The following is a 22,418-nucleotide window of genomic DNA, read 5'->3' as shown; positions in this document are numbered from 1 at the left end:
TCAAAAGCAATCCATGGAACAGTAACTTTGTACGCAGTCACGCGCACGGGTGAAAAGTTATGCAGGTTGGAGAAAAAGTATGCCTCGAAATTTTAACCAGTGGAAATGAGACTCAAGAATGGGCTCGCTCCTTGAATTTACAAGTGAAATGGCAAATTAAAATTTAAAAGTCTGGCAAATAATTGAATTGTGCAATGAGTCACTTGAAAATTCTGCAAAATGAGAATGATGAATTGTACAATTAATTTCATTGATGATTTCTCTCAGATAGTATTACTGTGTGTTGGATATTATAACTAGTTATTGGAAAATATAGTTAAGAATATTTCGGAAGAGCCTTTGCTACATTCCTCAAGGTTTATCACTATTGCTATTAACTATTTTCAAACCAAAAGGAACTAATCGTTGGAAAAAAATGTGCATCTTAAAAATTTCTAAATGTATAAAATACGTATTTTATCATTGTAAAAATGATAATGTTGCTATAAAGGACGTAACTTTCCAGGGTTTTAAGGTGAATTAGCAAAAGTAAATGTGAGAAATCAAGAATAAAAAGCAACATATTTAGACGATGCTGGTGCTTTTAAATTAAAGTTGAAATAACAAAAATCGGGTGAGAGATTTGGAATAGTGAATAAAGCTAACATCAAATGAAGCAAAAATCTAGAGAAAAATATCTTTGACTAGCCAAGCAACTTAAGTGAAGCTATTTTACATCTATTTTTTGATATCTTAGAGGTGTAAAAGCACTCAACCTTAGCTCAAGAGTGTTCGTACGTCGCAAAATTTAAGTTTCAGATAAAACAATGATCTAGATACTCTACTGACTATCAATAGGAGTTCTATCACAAAGGAATGAAACACAGGGAGGAGGTGATTTTCTATCAAAATATTCTAACCAATATGAATTTCACTAATAACCACGCTCCAACAATATTAGTGATTTCATCGACAATAACATACATTTATAATTGCTCGAAAAAAATGATTAGGTAAAAAATGCACATAAAACACTTTACAATAAACTTTCACAGAGGGCAAGGAAAGCTGGTGGATCAGACAGAATTACACACTGGGATTAAATATTCTTTCTATCTAAATATCTTTCTATGCAAAAAACTATATGCATTATTCAAATTTTTGTAGAACGATTGCAATGAAAGAATTACAAATGTTGCTCCTAATATGCGTGTCAATTTTTCAACTATCTATTACCAATATTTGAATGATCCACCAAAGTGAAATAATAGGAATATTGATATTCTATATACCTAGCTTGCATGAAATACAGGACGGGTGTAATCTAAGGCTAATATCTTCACTATATAATTACGTGTATCATCATCGCATTGTAATTGCCAACCCACTACATGATCCAGTTATACAAAATAACTTGTCCTAAGGGGTAATCCGGGGAGACTAATTAATTACCATTTGCTTCTATGAACTAGGTATGCTTATGTCTAGGTGTAAATAGATATTTTCATTCGCAAGTGCACTACGTTGGTTGGTGCATCTAAGGTAAGCATTAGTGTTTCAGAAGGATATCCAGGGTTGAGAAAGCCATAATAATCACCAACCTATGTAGAGTGTCCTGAAACTATCGAATAGAGTCGCATATGGATCTCCTAAGAAGGTCTTTAAATGGCCTAGAGGGAGAGAAAAATCAATCACCACTTCTGACGCGTATTTTCATGTTAATTTTTGTGACTGTGTCTTGGTTTCCAAGTTTAAATGTACATCTGGTTACTATCCTAATGGTATTAAACTAAGTAACACCATGACAACAGAAATATGACCACATATATTACCCAATTTATTTATACTGATACGTATTTCAATGAAAAATTTTTGGCACAGGTATTATTTGGTCAAAAACTTCTTAAAACGTCAGAAATAAACAATTAATAAATCAGTCAACATTTGATCAGTTTGGAATTTAATGATAGGAGGACTGTTTCCAATCATTCGCACTCCCAGAAAGACCACAAGAGATTACCACATAAACGGCCGAAACTATGAATAAAAGAGTGGAGAGTACCATCAGACTGATTTGCGAATTAATAGGTTTAATAAAGAAATAAACTTCAATACGACGGAAATTTTAACATCAATAAAAAATTAAAATAAAATGTTATGTAATAAATTTCACAGCCTGATGGTGAGGTTAGATTGCTGTAAGGGAGTGAAAGAATAAACATAGGAAGTGGTATCACAAAAAGAGCTTCGTAGGGAATTTCCTCAAGAGTACAATTTCTCCTGCTCGGCTGGTCGAGATGTATCTCTTTCTTGGCGTATCACTCGTTTAAAACGTAAGCCATTACCTTAAAACTATCCAGATAAATAGAGTAAAACTCTGTACAAAATTCTCAGTAAGTATATTGAGAAAAAATACATTTGAGAAAAGATTTAGAAAGAATTTTCAAATTTAAGGTGCAGGTAATTGATGAGAACGGAACATATACGGAAATTTTCAAGACGATGGCAAAAGTTTTAAACAAGTAATACGGACCAAAACGACCAGTGGAACAGGAGTGATCTGTCCTTATAAAAGTGGTTTCCTCAACTCAATTTTATCGTTTTCATTCACATGAAAATCTTTTGGTGCATACGTTACATTCGTTCTACATGAAGAAATTCGACCGCTTGAATCATACGTGGGGAGATATTTTCTTAACAGCCAAGATTTTTTCATACATATGGCTCTGAACCATTTTCCAATGGGAACCCAGTGCCAATGCGATGTCGAGACTACTGTCCCTCTCCCGATCTTCTCCAAACGAGTCCATTCATTTCCCTCGATATATTTTTTCTCCCCTATAGTCCTCAAGGATCATTTTCCCATGGTTACAGCAGCGGCGCATCATTCAACACGGCTCAGCCTGCCAAAATATCATCTTTCAGCGTTATATTCCATCGCATATTGTTAGAGAATCCGTAGTAGTTGGGTCGTATTCGTTGTCCCTATACAAAAATATTCCGATAATATATCAGCAGTAAGTGCCAAAGGTATTCTTCTGGTTATCTAGGATGGTTTGTGATTCAAGAAGGGTGTCTTGGGCCTCAGTAATTTTTCCTGGCGTTTTCTCCCCGACGTAGAAAAAGCATTACCATGCACTCGAAGTCCACAATTTTATTTCTTCGTCCAACAAACCTGCGGTTTGCTCAGCTCTCTAAGCAATTTTCTCTCCATGTATTCTTTCATAACATTATTTGTAAACACAAAAATTATTACGGAGCCATATCCGGATCATTGCAATTTTTCCGAATAAAATATGTTTCAGCGAAATTAATGCATATTCTGACACAACTTTGAGATTTCTTGTGTTGCTTCCATGGGCGTATCCAGCCGGGGAGCAGGAAGGGGCAGCTGTAGGTTCAAAAGCAAATGTAGTTCAAAACGGAAGTTTTATACCTTTTTTTAAGCTCAAGAAAATCTACATTAGTATAAAACATGTAATAAAAATAAAAGTATTTTTTTCGAGCAAAAACTTTTAGAAACTAATAGAGCGCTGTTATAATTTTCTTTAAATTTTTTTCCTTAACCTTTTCCATGCTACAACTTGAACCACCACGGCTGCCCCCGCTCTAGCTTTGATCCTGGTTACGCCCTTGGTTGCCTCATAAAGTTATACCTGCTTCTACACTGTTAATCACGCTACTTAGGTTCGGATTGATTCCGTGATAGTATTTATCTCCATTATTTATTTTAAATCTTCCCTCCCTAGGGTTGCCGTAATTACAGAACAAGAATAGAAGCTTGCACATGCATTCCACGATTAAATTCTCCCGAACATGTAATCGATAATCTATGTCATTAACAATATAATGACATAACTTATTTTGATGATTATTACATAATATCATTTAGATAAAAAAATATTTTATCAATGATATGAAATAACTGATCACAACAATGGCAATGATAGTCGAAATCAAGGCCAACATTAAACATTAATTTGTGTACATAATGACGTTTCATTCTTCGATTACGCTTTTATCGGCTAGAAAAGTTTTCACTATCACATTCCCACCAATACCTCCAATTCATACCGTGTTACTATCAAACATTCCAGTTCCTTCCCCTACACTTTCAATTACTGGTTCTTTCCTTCCTGTCTCTCCAAGTGCAGAAAACGCTCGAGAAATCCCGATGAATTATTGGGGGTGCGGGAATCAAATGTTTTTTTTCTTCTCTGTGTGGCCGTCTGCATCGCGCGCCCGTCTCAATTTGGCGTCGTAATTTCTCGCCGATTGCCCCATTTTACCCCCTCGGGCGCCATTCTTCGATTCCACGCGCTATCGATCTCTCGTGGAAAAGCATCGCACTTCAAGAAAAGAATGCATTCCCGATGGACGAAGCGTGGCGCACTCATCACCTCCGATCGACTGGCTACAAGAAGGTGGTTTCGCACGCGCCCTTACTCCGTTTTCCATATGCAATATGAACTGGGCGATACTGAAAAAGAAGAGTAACTGTGCTCGCCCGGATCGCAATCGAGTTATAAATGGAATGGGGTAGTTCACTCAGATCTGGAAGCGCAATTCATTGAATGAATTCGGTAGATGGAAGGGAAGTTGATTTTATTCATTTACGTATATCTCTAAAACAGCTCATAATGGCATTTCCATCGAGGAACCCTACAATTAACAACTGTACAAGCAAAAAAATCCATGCTCTGGATATAGAGGTAAAACCCAGACGGGACTCGATGTCAAAAATTTTTTTCTTGCAAAAGGCCGCTGTGAATTTTAAACCTAAAAATATTTAAACCTAAAAGAGCACGGTATGCACTCTAATTTCTTTTCTCTGACAGGCTTTCCTAAATCATTAATAAAATTCATCCATTCATTCGCCTTGTAAAATTCCTCGATAGCGAACCTTAATTACTACCTCGATATCCGAGTCATCGAATATTTTATTAACAATTGTTATTAAATTTGATTTTTGAGCAGATCACGATATGCACTTTATTTTCTTTTCTATTACATGCTATGCTAGAGCATTAATAAACATTCATCCATTCATTCAACTTGTCAAATGCCTCGATAGCGAAACTGAATGATTGCTTCCATATCCGGCTCATCGAATACTTAGTTAAAAATTGTTGTGATATTTGTTTTTTTTTTGCATTACCAGGCGTGTAATTTCTTTTCTTTATATTACAGGTTATGCTAGAGAATTAATTAACACTCATCCATTCATTCACATTGTCAAATGCCTCGATAGCGAAACTGAATGATTGCTTCGATATCCGAGTCGGCAGACTCCGTGCGGAAGAGGCGATTTGAGTGATTCCGGAAGCCCAAGTGCCAGGATACGTACTCGCACGAGGACGGCGAAATGGAACGCGGAGATAATTTGTGGAGAGAGAGAGCGGGAGAGTAGTGAGTTTCCACTTTCAGCGCTGGATCCACAATTTCCCCTTTTAATGAGCCAATCCCCCGGGCGCGTCTTTCCCTCACCCCCGCCATACGTACGAATACATTCCCGACAACCTTTGCTCTCTCCCTATCTCACTGTCTCCTTCTCCATACTCTCTCTCTCTCTCTCTCTCTCTCTCTCCTCGCACGTACGGCTCGTTTCCACCCGCTAATGACAAGCAGACGGCGGGCGCCCGCTTCCACCCAACTTTCGCATCCCCCAAAAAAAAACAAAAAAAGGAGGAAATAAAAAAGAACAACACTACGACGACCAGACGTCGTCACTCCATCGCGCGGAGCGAAAGGTTCGGACTCTTGAAAGGGTGCGAACGTATGAGGACTTGGCGATGCTTAAATATTAAATTGCACACTGCGAGCCAAAGGATGATTATAACTTCACTATTATTGGGAAAGGAATGATACTAGACATCAGTGGCGCAGCGAAGGGGGGGTTTTGGGGGATAAACCCCCCTTAGAGCTCAGAAATTTTTAAAAGTTTAATCCATTTTACTTAATTGGATTAATATTACTTACAGAATAGCGTAAATAAGGGATGGTCGGATCGGATACCTCGAATCCAAATATCCGCGGATATTGCCCTTCATCGCATGCATCAGATCCAAAGTCGCGGAAGACATCGGGTCTGGATCCGAAATTTTGAATAATAGCTTCAGTGAATGCAAAATTTCGATATAAGTGCGGAAAGAGTTCCGATTCTATCTTCGAATGCGAATTATCAAGTATTCAAAAAAATGGGAGAAAGAAATCCATAAATAATATGAGCATTTACGAGAATACAATAACAATAGGTAATGTATTAACGCCAATGCGAACGAACTCACTACCGAAATACAATCACAAATGGAGGGAGGTACGAAAAAACAGGGGAGAGAAGTTAAGTAATAATTATGATGCTGGTAAGGTGATAAGGAAAACCGACAGTTGGGAAGGCTGAAGATTGGAAAGTTATTGGAAGAGGAGAGGAAAAGAAAGGCTTTTTGGATGGGATCAGGCCTTGCTTCGATCTGAAGAAAGAAAAAGTATACGGAAATGCACGATAACGACTCTCAAAGTGCCATCGCATTGCCATCCCTATCTTAAGTCACTCTCTGAGGGTTAAATGAGATATATCATTACCATTAAGCATTTGAGACGAGATGGATACCTACATTCATCTCATGTGCTGTTTGCTAGGGCGATATCCTCTGTGTGGCATCAAAGTCAAAAACATCGTTTTCCATAGTTATTTTCTCATTAACTTTTCACCTTTATTGTAAAAATATTCTGTAATGGTTGAGGCATAAATTAAAATTAAGAAAAGCTTTGTGAACTGAGTGTATCCAGGGTGTCGCAAAAGTAATTCTGATGCATGAAATTCAAAAAGCATGAATATGACTGAATTGAATTACTCATTGAAATGCGCTCAATTCATAGGGCAATGATCAAAATCCTCTTAATGTAATTTTTACAGACGCTGAAAAATCTCAAACCTCTTCATTTAATACGTAAATTACAATTCTTGGGACATGTCCTAAAACATCAACTATATACTTAATGCTCGTTTCTACCACATTCAATTTACGCCATTTCGGAAGAATTTGAACCTTGGCCATTCTTGATTCACGGCTTTCTTTAATTTCTTTTGCATCATATTTGAGGTCAGTTATTTCATTACCTCGATAAAGATTAATAGGTTATCATAACAAATTCTGTCATAATTACCTGTATTAGTAATTTAATTACGTTGATAATGACACTGATTATCGATACCGTATTCGGAAGCATTTTAGCGTTGAAAGCACATAAAAGCTTCTATTTTTGTGCAGCAATTCTACGAAGTAAACTATGTAACCCCTTCACGAAGTAGGATTAAAAATTAATTGCGATGGAAAATACTATCACGGGAGCAATTCGAACCTGAATAACGTCATCCAAGAGTATCACACGTAGTTCCCTCGGTAACGTTTCGCATTCCACGAAACAGAATAGCTCCCGGCCAATGAGAGGAGCTACCGCGAACGGGAGTGCTTTTAATTGGCGCGAAAAATCCCCGTGCCAGAACTTGATGAGAGGGCGACCACGGAAAAGGAAAGCGGACGCGCGAAATTAAAAAAAAAGAAGTACGCAGCGTCGGTGCTTTTACCGTCTGGAGCAAGGCGGAAGGATCTGATATTCGACCAGTTTTCCGTAATTCGGACCAAATGACGTTACTCTAGGCGTGACGGACGTAAAAAAATAACTTTCACCAAACTGGTTGAGTCAAATATCCTTTGGCAAAGAAAAATGCTTAGGGCTGTGGCTTATTGCGTTAATTCAAATAATGTTTTAAAGACGTTTATATTTCTAGTGACTACCGTAAGATTAATGAACTGCACAAAACATATCCTTGATGAAATTTTACGTAAAGAAGATTACGAAGCAGATGAATCAGCTACTTTAAACTTTAATATCGGCCTTTGGCCTTAATATATGCTGTACATAGCCTTAGTCTTCCTACCGATGACCATAAACCGCGCCAATTAAATTTAGAGCAGCCTACAAAATAATAATTATATATTTGACTAATAATTCTACCGATGAACTACTTGCATATTTCGCGTCCATTCGACCACTTCCAATTCAGAACACTCAATTTAAAGCATTGCAAAATATGCAGGTAGTTTCAAACCGTTCCCAGGAAGCGAATTTCTTTCCTTCAAATATTAAACACAGCTGCACCAGAAAGTATTTCTGAAAAGACGGATATTGGCTTGCATAGAAATCGTGTTAATTACACTGTACGAGTTGAGGTCAAATATTAGGAAAACTTTTTAAAGTAGAATTTTGAGAACCAAAATAATTATTTCTGTAACCAAGAGCGTGTTGATTAAGAAAACGTAATATAAATCACCCTCGATTTTGTGTCCATAAATGAAGGTTTTCTATGTATAATAATATGGATGTTTGTGAAAATGCATTCGAATCGCGCATGCAAAAAGATGAATTCCTGAGGGTACAAAAATCGTCTAATTGCGGACGTGATCAATAGTGTGGATAAGCAATCGAGTAAAAGTAATGGGAATTTCTTCTAACGATTACTTTTGCCGTAATTTTTAGTTGTGACGATCATTTTTTACGAAAAGTAATTTTTATTTGTAATTTACTTCTTACGGTGAAAGAGGGACCGTTAAATTCGTTGTAATCGTCACTTGCTCGCAATCAACGATTACTTCATTGATTTCTATGATTTACCAAGGCCTACTGATAACTTCTTACTGAGTACCATAATTTGTTTGCGTAGGTTCAGCTAGGAATTTCGTTCGGGGGTGGTGGGGTCCAAAACCAGAGTGGAAAAAAATGGGCTACGTACGAACGTAGAGGGTTTTAAACTAATTTTGCTTATTTTCATAATAGAAAAAATTAAATTTATCAAAGAAATCTTTTGTAAATTCATGATTTTTCAACATTTTTTCTTTTACGAAGGAAAGAAATTGTGTTTTTATATTTCGGGGGGGAGAGAGAGGGGGGAAGAGAGGCGTCCGGACCTCCCCGGACCTCGCCCCTCGCTACGACACTACGCACACGACACCTCCTTATGATGGGTTCAAAATTTGACACCTCTTGCGATTGCGAATGAAATTGCAATTAGCATTTCCTCTGACTCTATTATTCCACATTTTCACAACAATATTCGACAGTTTCCAGGTGGTTTCTATAGAGTGGACAATCTTACAAGAAATCATTATGATTGTAACGGTAAATTTACTGATTACTTTTAAAAATCAACCATTTAAACTCGTAATTGATCAAATCTTTTCTGGTTAGACGATAAGGTTAGAAGATTTCATCAATAGCATTCGCCGGGTAAGCTTACGGTCTTTTACGGCCTGGTAACACGATACATTAACACGTACAAGTTAATGTACGTTTGCGTGAATTATTTGGTGGACCGGAACGGAACATGTGCGAATGCATGAACCAAGTTATAACAGGTTCTATTTTCTGCTCATGCATTCGCACAAGTTGGGCGGCTACACGTTGCATTTTGGCGTTAATTTTCGCGTTCATACAGTTAGACATTAACTCGTACGTGTTAATGTATCTTGTGACCAGGCTTTTATAATCGTAATTGAGTACTTTTTGTACAAATTAACTGAAAATCAGACCAGTTACTTTTTCCAGTACATTTATCAACACTGGTAATCAAGTAATCGGATTTAAATTTTACGTGAAAATCACACCAAATATGTTCACGGTGTCACTAACTCGAAGTCGATGAATATTCTCACGTCATCACGCAACGAGAACAGGCCGCAAGGACGCCGGTAAGTAACGCGAGTAGACGAAAAGCAAGGAGGCTCGCGCAGTGAAATTTGCAAAGTGACCCGTCAGACGCGAAAATTACGATCCTCAGTCCTTTTGAGATCTTCCAGAGGCATAGGGGAAAAGCTCACTCACGGGCTGGCAGGCGGAAATACGGATTTTGCTGGCCTTACTTAGATTGAGGAGGCTCTTTGATCTCTTGATTGAAAAAAAAATCGCCCACCTATTCCAGTCGAAGGCAGATTCACTAACACAAACGGCATTTATTATCAGGATGCCTTAACGCCCTTAGGGCATTCGTACGGCGTGGTGCCGCTCACGAGTAGCAGAAAGGGTAGAACCCCGATGTATTCACAATCGACCGTTCTCTTAATTTCTCACAGCGCACCCCGTCAAGAGCCTTGCGCTCCGATGATGAAAAAATGGAAAATTCACAGAGGAAGAACAGCTTTTTGATTTCCGAGAAAACGGAATATAACTTCAGAATCATCATCATCTAGTTGAAGATAAAAGGAATTATTCGTGGACGAGACGGGATATGAATGAAATATAAAGTGTCTAATGAAACTGCTTTATGATAGGTTCAAATTTGAAAAAATATACGACCTTTCATTTTTTTACGGCTCTACAATTTTATCGGTAAGGGAAAGTGCTTTATAACCCTACTTGATTTATTTTATATTTTAACGATTTATTGTAAATAATATGCTGGGCTTTCACCTTTGTTCAATTGATTTCATTTTTCTTGTCAATGCATATGCTTCATGTTATTTTAGTAGCCTAAAGCATGTCAAACGCAACCTCATCGAGACAATTCCCTCTTCCTTTGAGCTGAGCAGATTGTGGGGAAAAACATGAGGAATTATAGGGGCGCAGCTAGGAATTAAGGCTGGGGGGAGGGGGTGAGGTGCAACTAATACCGGGGTGTGTGGGGGTATGGAATATCCACCAGGATAAGCAGTAGGTGCGAGATTAATAAATTGCAGAAATTTAAGATAAATGGTTCATAGTGGTGAATTTTATGACTTTACGTCATACAAGTGTACAACATTTCAAGCCGATACGACAATCGGTTGAAAATCAATTAAAAGATTCCATCGATGAAACAAATAATGCAAGTCAGGAAAAAGCGTGTGAAAAATACAAAGAGGCCAAAGTGTAATGTTGGCACGGTGGTGCAGATGGGAGGAAAGAGAACTCGTAGGAAGGAACGCAAGAATAGTGATCAGTTGCAGCGGCGTAACTATGGGGGGGTGAGGGGATAGATCCTCCCCTCCACCAAAGCCTCGGAGAATTAAAAAAAAAATTTTTTTTTAAATATTTATTTATTCCACTGTGTAGTTTTGACATTAAATAACTGCATTTGCTAAAAGTAAAATTTTTAGTGTCAAAATGATGCAAAATGTATTACCAGGTGTCATTTTTCGCTGGGAAGGGGTTGCCACCCCAGGCCATCCCGTCCCCCCAAAACATATTCCTAGTTACGCCAATAATCGGTTGCATAATGTGACAGCTTAATTGGACACGACGCTTGAGAGGAGCAAGGGAAAACTCCCGTGAAATAAGCGGACTATCCTTTACCCTAGCCATCGAGACAGCACGCCAGCACCCAAACACCCTCCAGACCATTTCCGCATAGCCTCTATTTTCGTCCATGTCAAATACGTCCAGGCCAACATTATATTTTTGGCTCTCCTCGAGGCGTTTGAATGCTACCTGATGCCGATCGAGGAGATAAAAAAATTTCATTCAATAGCGAAACACAAGCAAATGCTCTGTCGGGGTATTTGTTTTCGATTGGACGGAAATACCTTGACCCTCAAGGAAAAAGGTTAGCAAAAATTGGATTCCGCACTCGATCCAGAAGTTTTACGCGTGGTACCATTCGTATAAATAGAGATAATTTGCTTGAATTTTTGATGCTACTAAAGTTATTGAAGTCAAAAGTGAAGTCGAAGGGGAGCCGCTTCCTGCGCCAGGCCGCGGTTAATAGGGTCGTTTACTTCATCAAAGAAAACGAAAGGCATTGATTGCGTTTCCTTACCCACCATTGGTGTATTCATAATATACAAATTATTTGGTTTTAGAAATCCCAGTTTAGACGACTGTTAATCGTCAATTTTAACCGCATTTGGAAAAGGCCAAATTGGCGCCCATGCGATGCCACTCCACGTGACGTCACAGGGACCTAGTTTCTATACGAGTAGATAGGAGTTTTACATCGTCTGAGATTACCAATGCATGCATGAGGAACAGAGCTCAGGGAAACATGTCTTAATAATCACCTATTAAAACTGGCTAAGGTCGGAAAGTTTTCTTCGCTTGATAAGGTATTAATAATCCTTATTTAAGCCAAGCGCTACCAGCTAGCAGGGTACTTTGCTATCTGCTAGCATCCTGCGTCGTATCAGCGCTCAAAGCCTCGCCCCAAGGTCACCTCACTTGCGGTAGCGGGAACCAGAACGACGTCACTCGGAGTTTTTCCCACTATTCATACTTAGCCGTCGCGTTTTCGCGCGCTTGAAATTTTTCACTTTTCATTTAATCGCGAAAAATAGATATCGTCATTTAAAAATCTAAAAGCGTGAAGTGCGTACTCCAGGAGTAATAATCTTTCGATTTAGGTAATAAAAAATAATAGGAAACAACCCTATTGAATTCTACATATGAATTTCTTCTCGGAAACGACACACCACAACTGATATGGCAACGGAGTTTCAGCGTCGTCTGGATCATTGGAGTGCCTCTTGCGTTGGTAATAAATAAATCGAGATAAAACTCTGGCTGGAGGAGGATCTTGAAATTTTCACGCGTTGTACCTTCGGGACGTCGCTCAATGGAGCGCTTTGCCACCTTGTCTCCTCATCCGTCGCGCCGTGTAGTGTGAAGGCTCTTCTTCCTCCTTCTTCCTTCGAGCACCTCTCTCTTCTATTATTTACGAAAGCCTCCCGCACTGCTCCTGCATATCCATCTCCTTTTCCCCTTGGGTGTTACGCGCCGCCACCCCACCAGGGACGAGTCCCATCACTACCAGTTGGAAAATTTCTCACTCTGGATTAACTCGCGGAAAGTGGTTTTCGAGTTGGTTTTTCAAAACGATTAATATTTACCTGAACCGATTAATCTGACGATTAATTTTCTAAACAGATGGTAACTATGATATCGCACTTGCTTAGCAACAATCAGTAAACAAATCTTTGCAAATACGGGGGCAACCATTAACTAAATGAGGCGTTCAAAGGGGAGGGGGTCTGATCGATTCTCACCCAATCTCATTTGGGGGGAGGGGGGTCCTGGCAAGTATTACGTAATTAATTTTTTTCCGCAAAAAAAAGTGTGAAATGTGATTCTAGACCTTACTAAACCTAATACTAGTATTGACTAAGCTTAAATAAAAATAATCAAACGAATTGTTTTTTAATGAATCAACGCAATGAATTATAAATAAATGTATTTACGCTGAAAATACGCATTTTGAACAATCTCCCGTGAGATTCGAGGGAGAAGGTCGGGCCAAATCTCACCATATCTCTAGGAGGTATCAAAAAGCTCCAAAATCATCTCACGTAATTAATGTATTAATCTAAGGTATGTCATAATTCTTGTTTGTTCTTTTTAATTTATAAACAATTGAATTCTTTTTATTTTATTATTGTACAATATCGTTGATATAATCTTTCATGCCTTCATGTATCAATTTAATGAAATCATACTCACTCATAGACCTGAAGAAGTCGTAAAAAATATTTCAAAACGTTGGAAAACAATTTTCCATATATTTCTTAGATCTACACTCCGAGGCTTTAATTCAGCATTAAATAATTGAGGTCAAGAAATAGAAAAAATAAATGAATTTACCAGAAGCGTAATTCCGTTGGGTTGGCTTGACGCACTAGGCCGGCGCTTATTTTTTTTCAAAATGATCCGATTTAAAAATTCGTAGTCTCAAAATGTGCAAAATGGTGAGAAAAATTTTTTTTTTTTTAAGTTTAAGGCTCTTGCGACGTCGAATATCCGTCCATGAGGCTCCTGAAGGCGCCTATAGGTACTTAATGCAGTTATTTTGAATGTTGAGTTTTTTGACCCCGATAAAACGTTTTCTTAGATAAACACGGTATTTTAGAGTTCTTTGGGCAAGAATTTCAACGGTTTAGTCGTATCTCGATTCCTTCGCACCGAAACGCTGCCTCAAAGGTTTATCAATGAGGCATGCTCCCGTGGATAAGGTTAAGGTAAAGAATAACACCGAATCGCAGTCTAAAAACCTGAATCTCACGAGAATTTTTCCCGTCCCTCAGAGTGATAGCTACAGCGATAGCTTTTCATGGACCAATTAAATGATCGCTCGGCCTATCATTTTCTGAATCACACGGTCATTCCCACCGTCCCTCTTTCCGTCGCTTTCCATATTTAAAACTGTCGTTCAGTGAAAAGCCAATGTGGGTTTACAGTCGAATTCCATATTCAATTCCATTCCGAATGCCACAAAAAATACGGCATTGAAAAAGGCGGAGCAAGGTACGTGGACACTCCTTGTCAGTGATGATTATGAATACTTCCTAAAATATGACCAAATACCACATTCCTCCATTACTTTATTGCCACAGACGACTGTAACACATGCCAATGGTATTTAGTTGATAGTAAGACAGGGTGCAAAAACTTCTTCATAAATAAACGAAAATAAAGATCGTGTGATTTAGGATTTAATTACGCGGCAGCTGTATGGGACCGCACATCGAAAAAAATCATGAAAAGCATGATTACACGATGTGAAAATGTTCTGGGGTGATTCCCTCCGTTAGACTGAAGGAGAGGGTAAGATGATCCGCCAAATATTTCAAATCAAGAAAGAATCTCACCTGCGACGGACCACAAAATGAAATCCGAGAACGACGCCTGCGGGCGGGCGAGGAATGCGAACGTCGTCTGGACGGAATGCGTCGAATTCGCATCGCGATGATGATGAAAAAGAACAGACGGAGCAGTGAAACGGCCCAACATGAAATTCTGGGCGCCGTAAAAATCCAGCAGAGAGAGAGAGAGCTCGTTGGCGCGGATGCCGTGGTGCGCTGTCCCGAGGCTAAGACGGCGGCGGCGCCGGGTGCGGAGCGGAGCGGGTGAACGGGTTATAAAAAGAGGTATGGTGGGACGGTGGGCAGGAAGCAGTGGTTGGGGCTGCGTGGGAGGAGAGGAAAAAATTTGGTACCGCACGACGGCTGGAATTTCAGTCTACCTCGGACCAATTCGCACCGGCGACGACTAGGAGGCTAATAGGTACCGGAGAAAAACCGGCGAAATTTTTTCGGTTAAAAAAAATGGTAATTTGTCACCATCCAGCGGCGTATCAAGGGAAGGGCGCAGGGGTCCCGTGCCCTCCCCCCAAAAAAGCAATTAATCTTAGCAGAAAAATATTATTATATAAAACAAATTAATTTTTTCCACCAATATATTTTAGCAAAACAGATTCCAGACGACCTTTCAATAGGGTGGCTTCCTATTATTTTTTTATTGAATTCGAATCGAATTTGCAAAAAAACATCATGAAAAGCATGATTAAACGATGTGAAAAATGGTCTGGGGTGATTCCCTCCGTCAGACTGAAGGAGAAGTTCAGATGATCCGACAAATATTTCAAATCAAGGAAGTTAAAATTCCAGGAGTAAAAATTATTACTGCAACGAGTGAAGATGCAGGCTGCTTGCTGTCGAGCATGGCGGTAGCGTAGAGTATCCTGCTAGCAGGTAGCGCTTGGCTTAAATTAGAATTATTAAAACCCTATCAAACGAAGGAAACTTTCCAGCCATGGGCAATTTTTATAGATGATTATTAAGAAATGTTTCCCTGAGCTCTGTGCGCCTCATGCGTGCATCGGTAATCTCAGACGATGCAAAACTCACGGATATTCGTATAGCATCTGAGTCCCTGACGTCACGTGGAGTGGCATCGATGGGCGCCAATCTGGACTTTTTCAAATGAGGTTCAAATTGACGATTAGAATTCGTCTAAACTGGGATTTCTAAGCCAAAATAATATTATGTATATACTAATGGTGGGCAACGAATCGCAATCAATTCCTTTCGTTTCCTTTGATGAAGGAAACTACCCTATTGTGAAATTTAAATTGCCAAAATAGCAAATGATGTTATTTGTAGAGACATAAATGTTCAATTTTTCCGGATGGGTTCCCAGCCCATAAATACAAGTGTAGAAGTGGTGAAACGATTCAACAGACGCAAGCGCTGCGTCAAATTGTTGACTTACTATGATGATCCAAAAACTGTTGCATTTAATTCAGCAGTAATGGAGGATAGTTGAACAGAGCAATCTATCTTACTTTAAGTGAAATGTAATCGTATGTATATTGTTTATTTATTTTTGTTATTCCTTGTGTTTATCTTTTTTTTTTCTTAACGTATTGTTGAAGTTGCTGATTGATATCTTCCTTTAAGAAGGACGTTCTCCATCTTGTTTCTGATTAAGTATTATTAAAATTGATCAACCTGAATATCCTGTCATCTTAATAAACCTAATAATATCAAGATTGATATGCTGAAAGTGAGTGGTTAATTACACTAAAGTAACTTTTTCGAAACAATAGCAATCCACACAACCAAATATCCATAAAGTTTGTTACAGAAGTTGAAATCTTTTGGAACAAGGGAGTGCTCATCCTCGGGCTATGAATCAATAAATCAATTCCCTATTAAACTGAATGATTCGTTACTTTGCGGTAAGGTTAGCGGCTAGCAAACTTTTTGGAGTGGAGTAACCACCACTCCATAAGTTAACACCGGAGGTTAACACTGGAGTAACCACCACTCCCAAAAATTTGCTAGCAGTAGCAATAGTCACACAATAATCCTTCCAAGTGCTGCTTTAAAATCTCTACGAACGGCATCCAAGCTCTTAAAATATGAATTAATTTAAACACTCGCTGAATATGCGATTTTAAGGGGGAGTACCCTGAATTGATGTATAAATTATGGTACAAAATTAAAGAATATATTTGGAGCGAAATATTTTCTATTGCACCAGCAATACGATATAAAATTTTCCATTCGCCACATAATTCGTAAGTAAAATGGATGTAAGCTTTCCCACCCTGTAGTTATAGCATAAGCTTCGATGTTTATTTTCCTGAAAAAAATGAGATGTTTACTTGGCCAGAAGCCAATGTGTGTCATATAGGTTCGGCTGTAAGAAAGAGCTTAAATTCTCGAAACTCATTTCCGCTCGGAGCAGGTGCACGACAGTGAAAATGGCAAGGGAAAAACGCTCATTAGAGAACACATGGATAAAAATATAACTGAATTCTGGTCACTTTGAAATCCAAATTGAGTGTAAAAAGGGCAACCTTAAGCTGCAATTGATCCGTCCAGGGTTTGGCAGTAAAGTTTAACCTTTTAATTCGAGAGAAAATATTGCAAAAATAGTCGAAGATATCTGAAGCAATACAGGAGAGATCGTTTCAAAAGTATATCAAAAGACCTTCAGCTAATCGGACGACACCTGAGCCTTATTGCTGACCTTGCTAAATCGTCGTTCCGGTACAGTGATAAAATTGGGCTGTCATTGAGTAATACACCTTAAAAATGGTAGAAAAGTCGTCTTCCGAAACGTCGGCCTATATGAATGAGTTAACCCGGTTGAAAACCCGAGAAGAATTCATCAATACAATTCACCAGGAGATATTAAAATTGTTCAATACGAGGAAGTTATTGACATGAGGAAAAAAGAAGATAAAGAAGATATGGCAATTTATCGGCGCTGATACCAACATTGGCGCAACTCGTCGCAGTTAGGACATAGTCCACTCTCACCGGTTGGTAACCTGGCTTGACCGGTATATCGCTTACAGTTATTATTATTACAGTATTCTACCGATTAAGGTAGGTTTCCATGGAGCACTAAAAAGTGATCTGGGAGCCTCCCTTTCCTTCCAGCGCTGCCTTCTTTAATTCACTGTAAGGCCTACTCCCTTTCAATCTATCTAAAAATCCTATTCTTTTCTTTCCCCTCCCTCGTTTCCCTAACATTCTACATTCTAACACCATTTTCAACATCCCCTCCCCACTAAGCACTAGCTCCATCCATACCTTCTGTCTCCTCCGTATCTCACCTAAAAGCTGCCTCTCCTCGCCAACCATATCCAGCACTTCGTCGTTCCTTTTCCTCTCCGTCCATTTCACCCTCTCCATCCTTCTCCATACCCACATGGAGAAGAATGGAGAAGGTGAAATGGACGGAGAGGAAAAGGAACGACGAAGTGCTCTTACAGTTAAACCTTTTAACTACCACAAAAATTTCTTCTTATGTATCTACATAAATACTGCTGAATAGACAGCCTTATAATCTATAGATAATTAGCACTCAATTCTAGAAAATGTCCCGAAAGATGAACTGCGTGGCGCTTTTGGAGGATGCATGAAAATTTTCCAAGATGTCATCTTGCAGGTAGGTAGAGGGTGAGAGATTGCAGTCGACATCAAAGGACACATAATGGAAAGAAAACCAGAAACATTCAATAGGCCTCTCTCTCAGCGAAGAGCACTTTCAGGAATGTGATGATGAGGGCGGAGGGAGAAAGGTGATGAATTGAAGGCAGAATGGGATTGGTGGATTATGTGAAGGAGCAGACGAGATGACGGGAAAGGGCTAGTGGGAATGGATGGGAACGAAGTTAACACCGGAGGATGTACAGATGAAAGAGGAAGAGAACCCGCAGCGAGCGAGAGGACTCTATGCGGGGATGAAACAAGGAACACTTCGGGTGAAAGAGACAGGATTAATGACGAAAAGCTCACAGTAGCAGGGAGCTTCAAAAGAAAAGACTGTCGAGGGAATTAAAGGTATTATCGCAAGCTTATACCAGCAGCAAGGGGAAGGGTTATTATGTTTAAGACGGGTCATATTGGATCCAGTTTTTTTCCCTAGGTCCACCTGTACGTCCCTACCACGGAAAGTTCATGTTAAATTGTTATCCAACGGTTTTTTTTTTGTGAAAAAACATGCCCATGTGTACATTCTACGGCCTAAGTTAGCGTCACAATAAACTATCCGAAAACCTGAATGTAAGGCAACAATGGATTTTAATTTTCATTTGCTAGACGCTTACAAAGTTACATTTTTCAAATATAGATTTCCTTCTTATAGTTCATCTCGTTATTGAAAGGAGATTACCCACGTTGATTGAATACATCCCAACATGAGTTAAAACATAAGTTCACGATAAAATTCACGGCCTAACATCGTAATGGTACGTACTTAATACATGCTCTGATAATAAAATGATGATTGGTACGTATATAAATTAATTGTAATCATTCCGAATCGAAAACATTCTATTCATAGTCCGACTATAATTCACAAAAAGATTTCGATGAAAAAGTGATAAAAGAAGCAAACAACACGCATGTCGCTTTGCCACCCATTCCACCATCTTGATGCAACTAACACCGGGGTGTGTGGGGGTATGGAATACCCACCAGGATAAGCGGTAGGTGCGAGATTAATAAATTGCATAATTTTAAGATAAATGGTTCAAAATGGCGAGTTAAACGACTTTCTGAGGGACATTCAATAACCCTTACCCTATTTTATTAATAAGGGATCATCATTCTAGATAATAAATAATAGATAATAAATCGTAATTCTAATAATAATGGCTAACAAATCATAATTCTAGTGATACCAATCCAATCAAGTAAAATGGATTGAACATAAAAATTTCTCTGAGGTCTGGGGGGGGGGGGGTTTAATCCCCAAAACCCCCCCTCGCTGCGCCACTATAATCAGTCAACCTATTGTAAGGAAGTAAGCTCTTTAATTCTAAGCGTGTCAAGATATCTGATTTATTTGAGGGAGAGTGATTACCTTGCTAATTATGTTTCAACTATGAAAATCTATTTAAATGGTGGACGAGGGGAATGAGCCTCGATTAATTTATGTATCAGGTGCTTTTGTGTATTGCAGACCTTTTCTCTATGTTTATACAAATTTGGGAATTTATTTAAATAAATACGGAAATTGAACTAGAGTGGGGATCCTGTTTTTCTTTTGCATTTGTCCCAAGTGCCCTATCTTGAATCCTGGCATTCGTCTCCACTGTAGTTATCTGGGTGGATTACGGTCGGAGGCGGCCTTGATCCAAATTTCGGTTGGTCTGGTAGACATAGCGCCCGAGATTATTAGAATAGTGTGGTTTTTTCTATTATTTTTTTATTGCCTAAATCGAAACTCCTGGACTACTATTTATAATATAACTCCTGGAGTACGTATTTCACGCTTTTAGATATTTTAATGCGGATATATATTTTTCGCGATCAAATGAAAAGTGAAAATGTCCAAGCGCGCGAAAACGCGACGGCTAAGTATGAATGCTGGGAAAACCCCGTGTGACATCATTCTGGTTCCCGCTGTCGACGTGTGAGGTGACCTTGGGGCGAGGCTTTGAGCGCTGATACGATGCAGGCTGCTAGCAGGTAGCGCTTGGCTTAAATAAGGATTATTAATACCTTATGAAACGAGGGAAACTTTCGGACCATAGGCAGTTTTATTAGGTGATTATTAAGAGATGTTTCCCAGAGCTCTTTGCCTCATGAATGCATTGGTAAGCTCAGACGATGTTAAACTCCTATCCACTCGTATGGAATCTAGGTCCCTGTGGCATCACGAGGAGTGGCATTGCCTGGGGGCCAATCTGGACTTTTTCAAATGCGGTTAAAATTGACGATTAACATTCGTCTAAACTGGGATTTCTAAAACCAAATATTTTGTATATTATGAATACACTAATGGTGGGTAACGAATCGCAATCAATGCCTTTCGTTTTCTTTGATGAAGGAAACTACCCTATTAGCAGGTAAGGCGTCGCAACTTAGAGCGGGATTAAGTCGTCAGTTTTTGGGGAATGGAGGTGCCGCGTTGAGGCCTCGATTTCGCACGCCCATCAATGAAGGCAGTGCGCCCGGAGGGCACGCGAATTATCGGGCGGGAGAAAGCGAAGAGCAACGGGAGGCATGGGAGAGCGGGTGAATGACCGGAATCATGACGGTCGCCGTGGCGACAGCCAGAAGGAGACACGACGGGTGGCGGGCGCAAAAATGAGACAGGAAACGTAAAATATGAAGAAAAAGGAGCAAAAACAAAGGAGACGGAGATGACGGCTTACATTCCTCGGGGCGGGAGAACAACGCGTATGAATCTACTCCATCCTCGCCACGATACCCTGAACAGTGGCGCCGACTCCATGTTGCCTGAGGGGTCCCGAGCCCCCTCAAAAATTCGTTATGGGCGTGAGGAAAAAATATATCAGGCTTGTCGATTTTCCCCGGAGTGTCCTGATATCGATATTCGAGTTGTCAGGGTTCTAATGTTGATCATATGACTCTTCTAAAATGCTTAAAATACTTAAAACTCACTACTTATAAAATTTCCCGGGGCAAGATCCCCGGTTTTGGCCCCCCAATATTTTTGTAAGTCGGCATTTCTGACCCTGAATGAATTAAAACCATAGGAACGTAAGATAGCACTCAGCAATTTCATCTCAGATGTAAAAATTTTACGTTTTTGCAAACAGTCAAATGTTGACGAAGGCCTGCTAATTATATAACCTGGAAATGCCAAAATAATATTATCTATTTAGCACTTTGCGTGCCATGAGCGTAATATTACGTCCTGTCAATCTTTCTGAAGATGGCCATGGACGTTACGTCTTTCTACTTCATTGACTTTGTTTGCGTGAAACTGTAATATTTCGCCCGTGGTACTTTTCCAGTTTACTGCTTAGTGGTTCTGTAAATTAAAAAATCAACTGCTCGATGAAAAAAGAGTTCTTTTAATGCCTTGTTGACGAAATATCCTCTGTAGCTACCGGCACCCTTATCTCAGCCTACTTTGTGTCAAAATTCTTTGGAGGAAAGAACCGTTCGTTGAGGGTGCAGTGACCCTTTTTGTCATCCAGGATTTTGAATGATTTTCATGGTTTAAATAGTTCAAATTGAGAGTAAATATAATATTTTATGCATTTTATGGCGGTAGATCAATTTTTCTAACTTTTTTATTTTTCAAAATCATTCGGTTTTCATTATTAAAATATACATAAGTATATAAAAGTTAGCATAAAATATTATTCACCTCATTTATACAGAAGGGCAAAGTCCAATTTTATTCAAATACACATCGATATAAATATATTTTTGATTCTAATGTTTAAAAAATTTTGCCAATTTAGTAAAAATGGCTGGATTTTTCAGTAGGGCTGTGAAATTAGCGGGCGGCACTCAAAGTGTTTAATTGATTAATTAATATTCGACTAATTTGACGTATCGGGGTGGGAGGAGTTATGTGTCCTCTTAAGGCGCGCGTTAAACGAATAATAAATGAATCTGGTTGACCTTAAAATTTGTGCGAGTATCGAATCTATCCGAAATTATAGTTAATGACGTCGTATCGAATGGGGTCTTTTCGCGAGCCCACCCCGTCGGAAACGGCATTTGACCAAATCGCCGAACGCTCACATCACCAAATCGAGTCGTCACCATTCTTACGACACACATTCCGCTTCGCATCGCGATGCTCAGCTTGGCTGCTCACGTTGACATTCGCCAGGTGGCCTCGCTCATCCCAATAATTGCATTTATTTTCCCCAGTTCGAGAGATCCTTTTGTCCGGGGGCAGCCGCACGGAAG

At 39.2% G+C, this 22,418-nt stretch overlaps 1 protein-coding gene across 8 annotated transcripts in view; it reads right to left on the bottom strand.

Moving 5' to 3' along the window:
- LOC124162285 overlaps positions 1-22,418 on the bottom strand; it is a 568,759-nt gene that overhangs the window by 67,477 nt on the left and 478,864 nt on the right. For 7 of the 8 annotated variants that reach the window (XM_046538768.1, XM_046538767.1, XM_046538763.1 and 4 more), the window contains exon 8: positions 1,581-1,649. The exons of the other annotated variant lie outside the window; for it this stretch is intronic. In XM_046538768.1, the coding sequence (XP_046394724.1) occupies positions 1,581-1,649 (69 nt within the window). The remainder of the gene's footprint in view (positions 1-1,580; positions 1,650-22,418) is intronic. 8 annotated transcript variants of the gene reach the window in all.

This window comes from Ischnura elegans, chromosome 7 (assembly GCF_921293095.1).
Source record: "Ischnura elegans chromosome 7, ioIscEleg1.1, whole genome shotgun sequence".
Lineage (NCBI taxonomy): Eukaryota > Metazoa > Arthropoda > Insecta > Odonata > Coenagrionidae > Ischnura > Ischnura elegans.
Note: the sequence above shows the minus strand (reverse complement) of the source record. Positions and strands in the feature narration are given on the sequence as shown.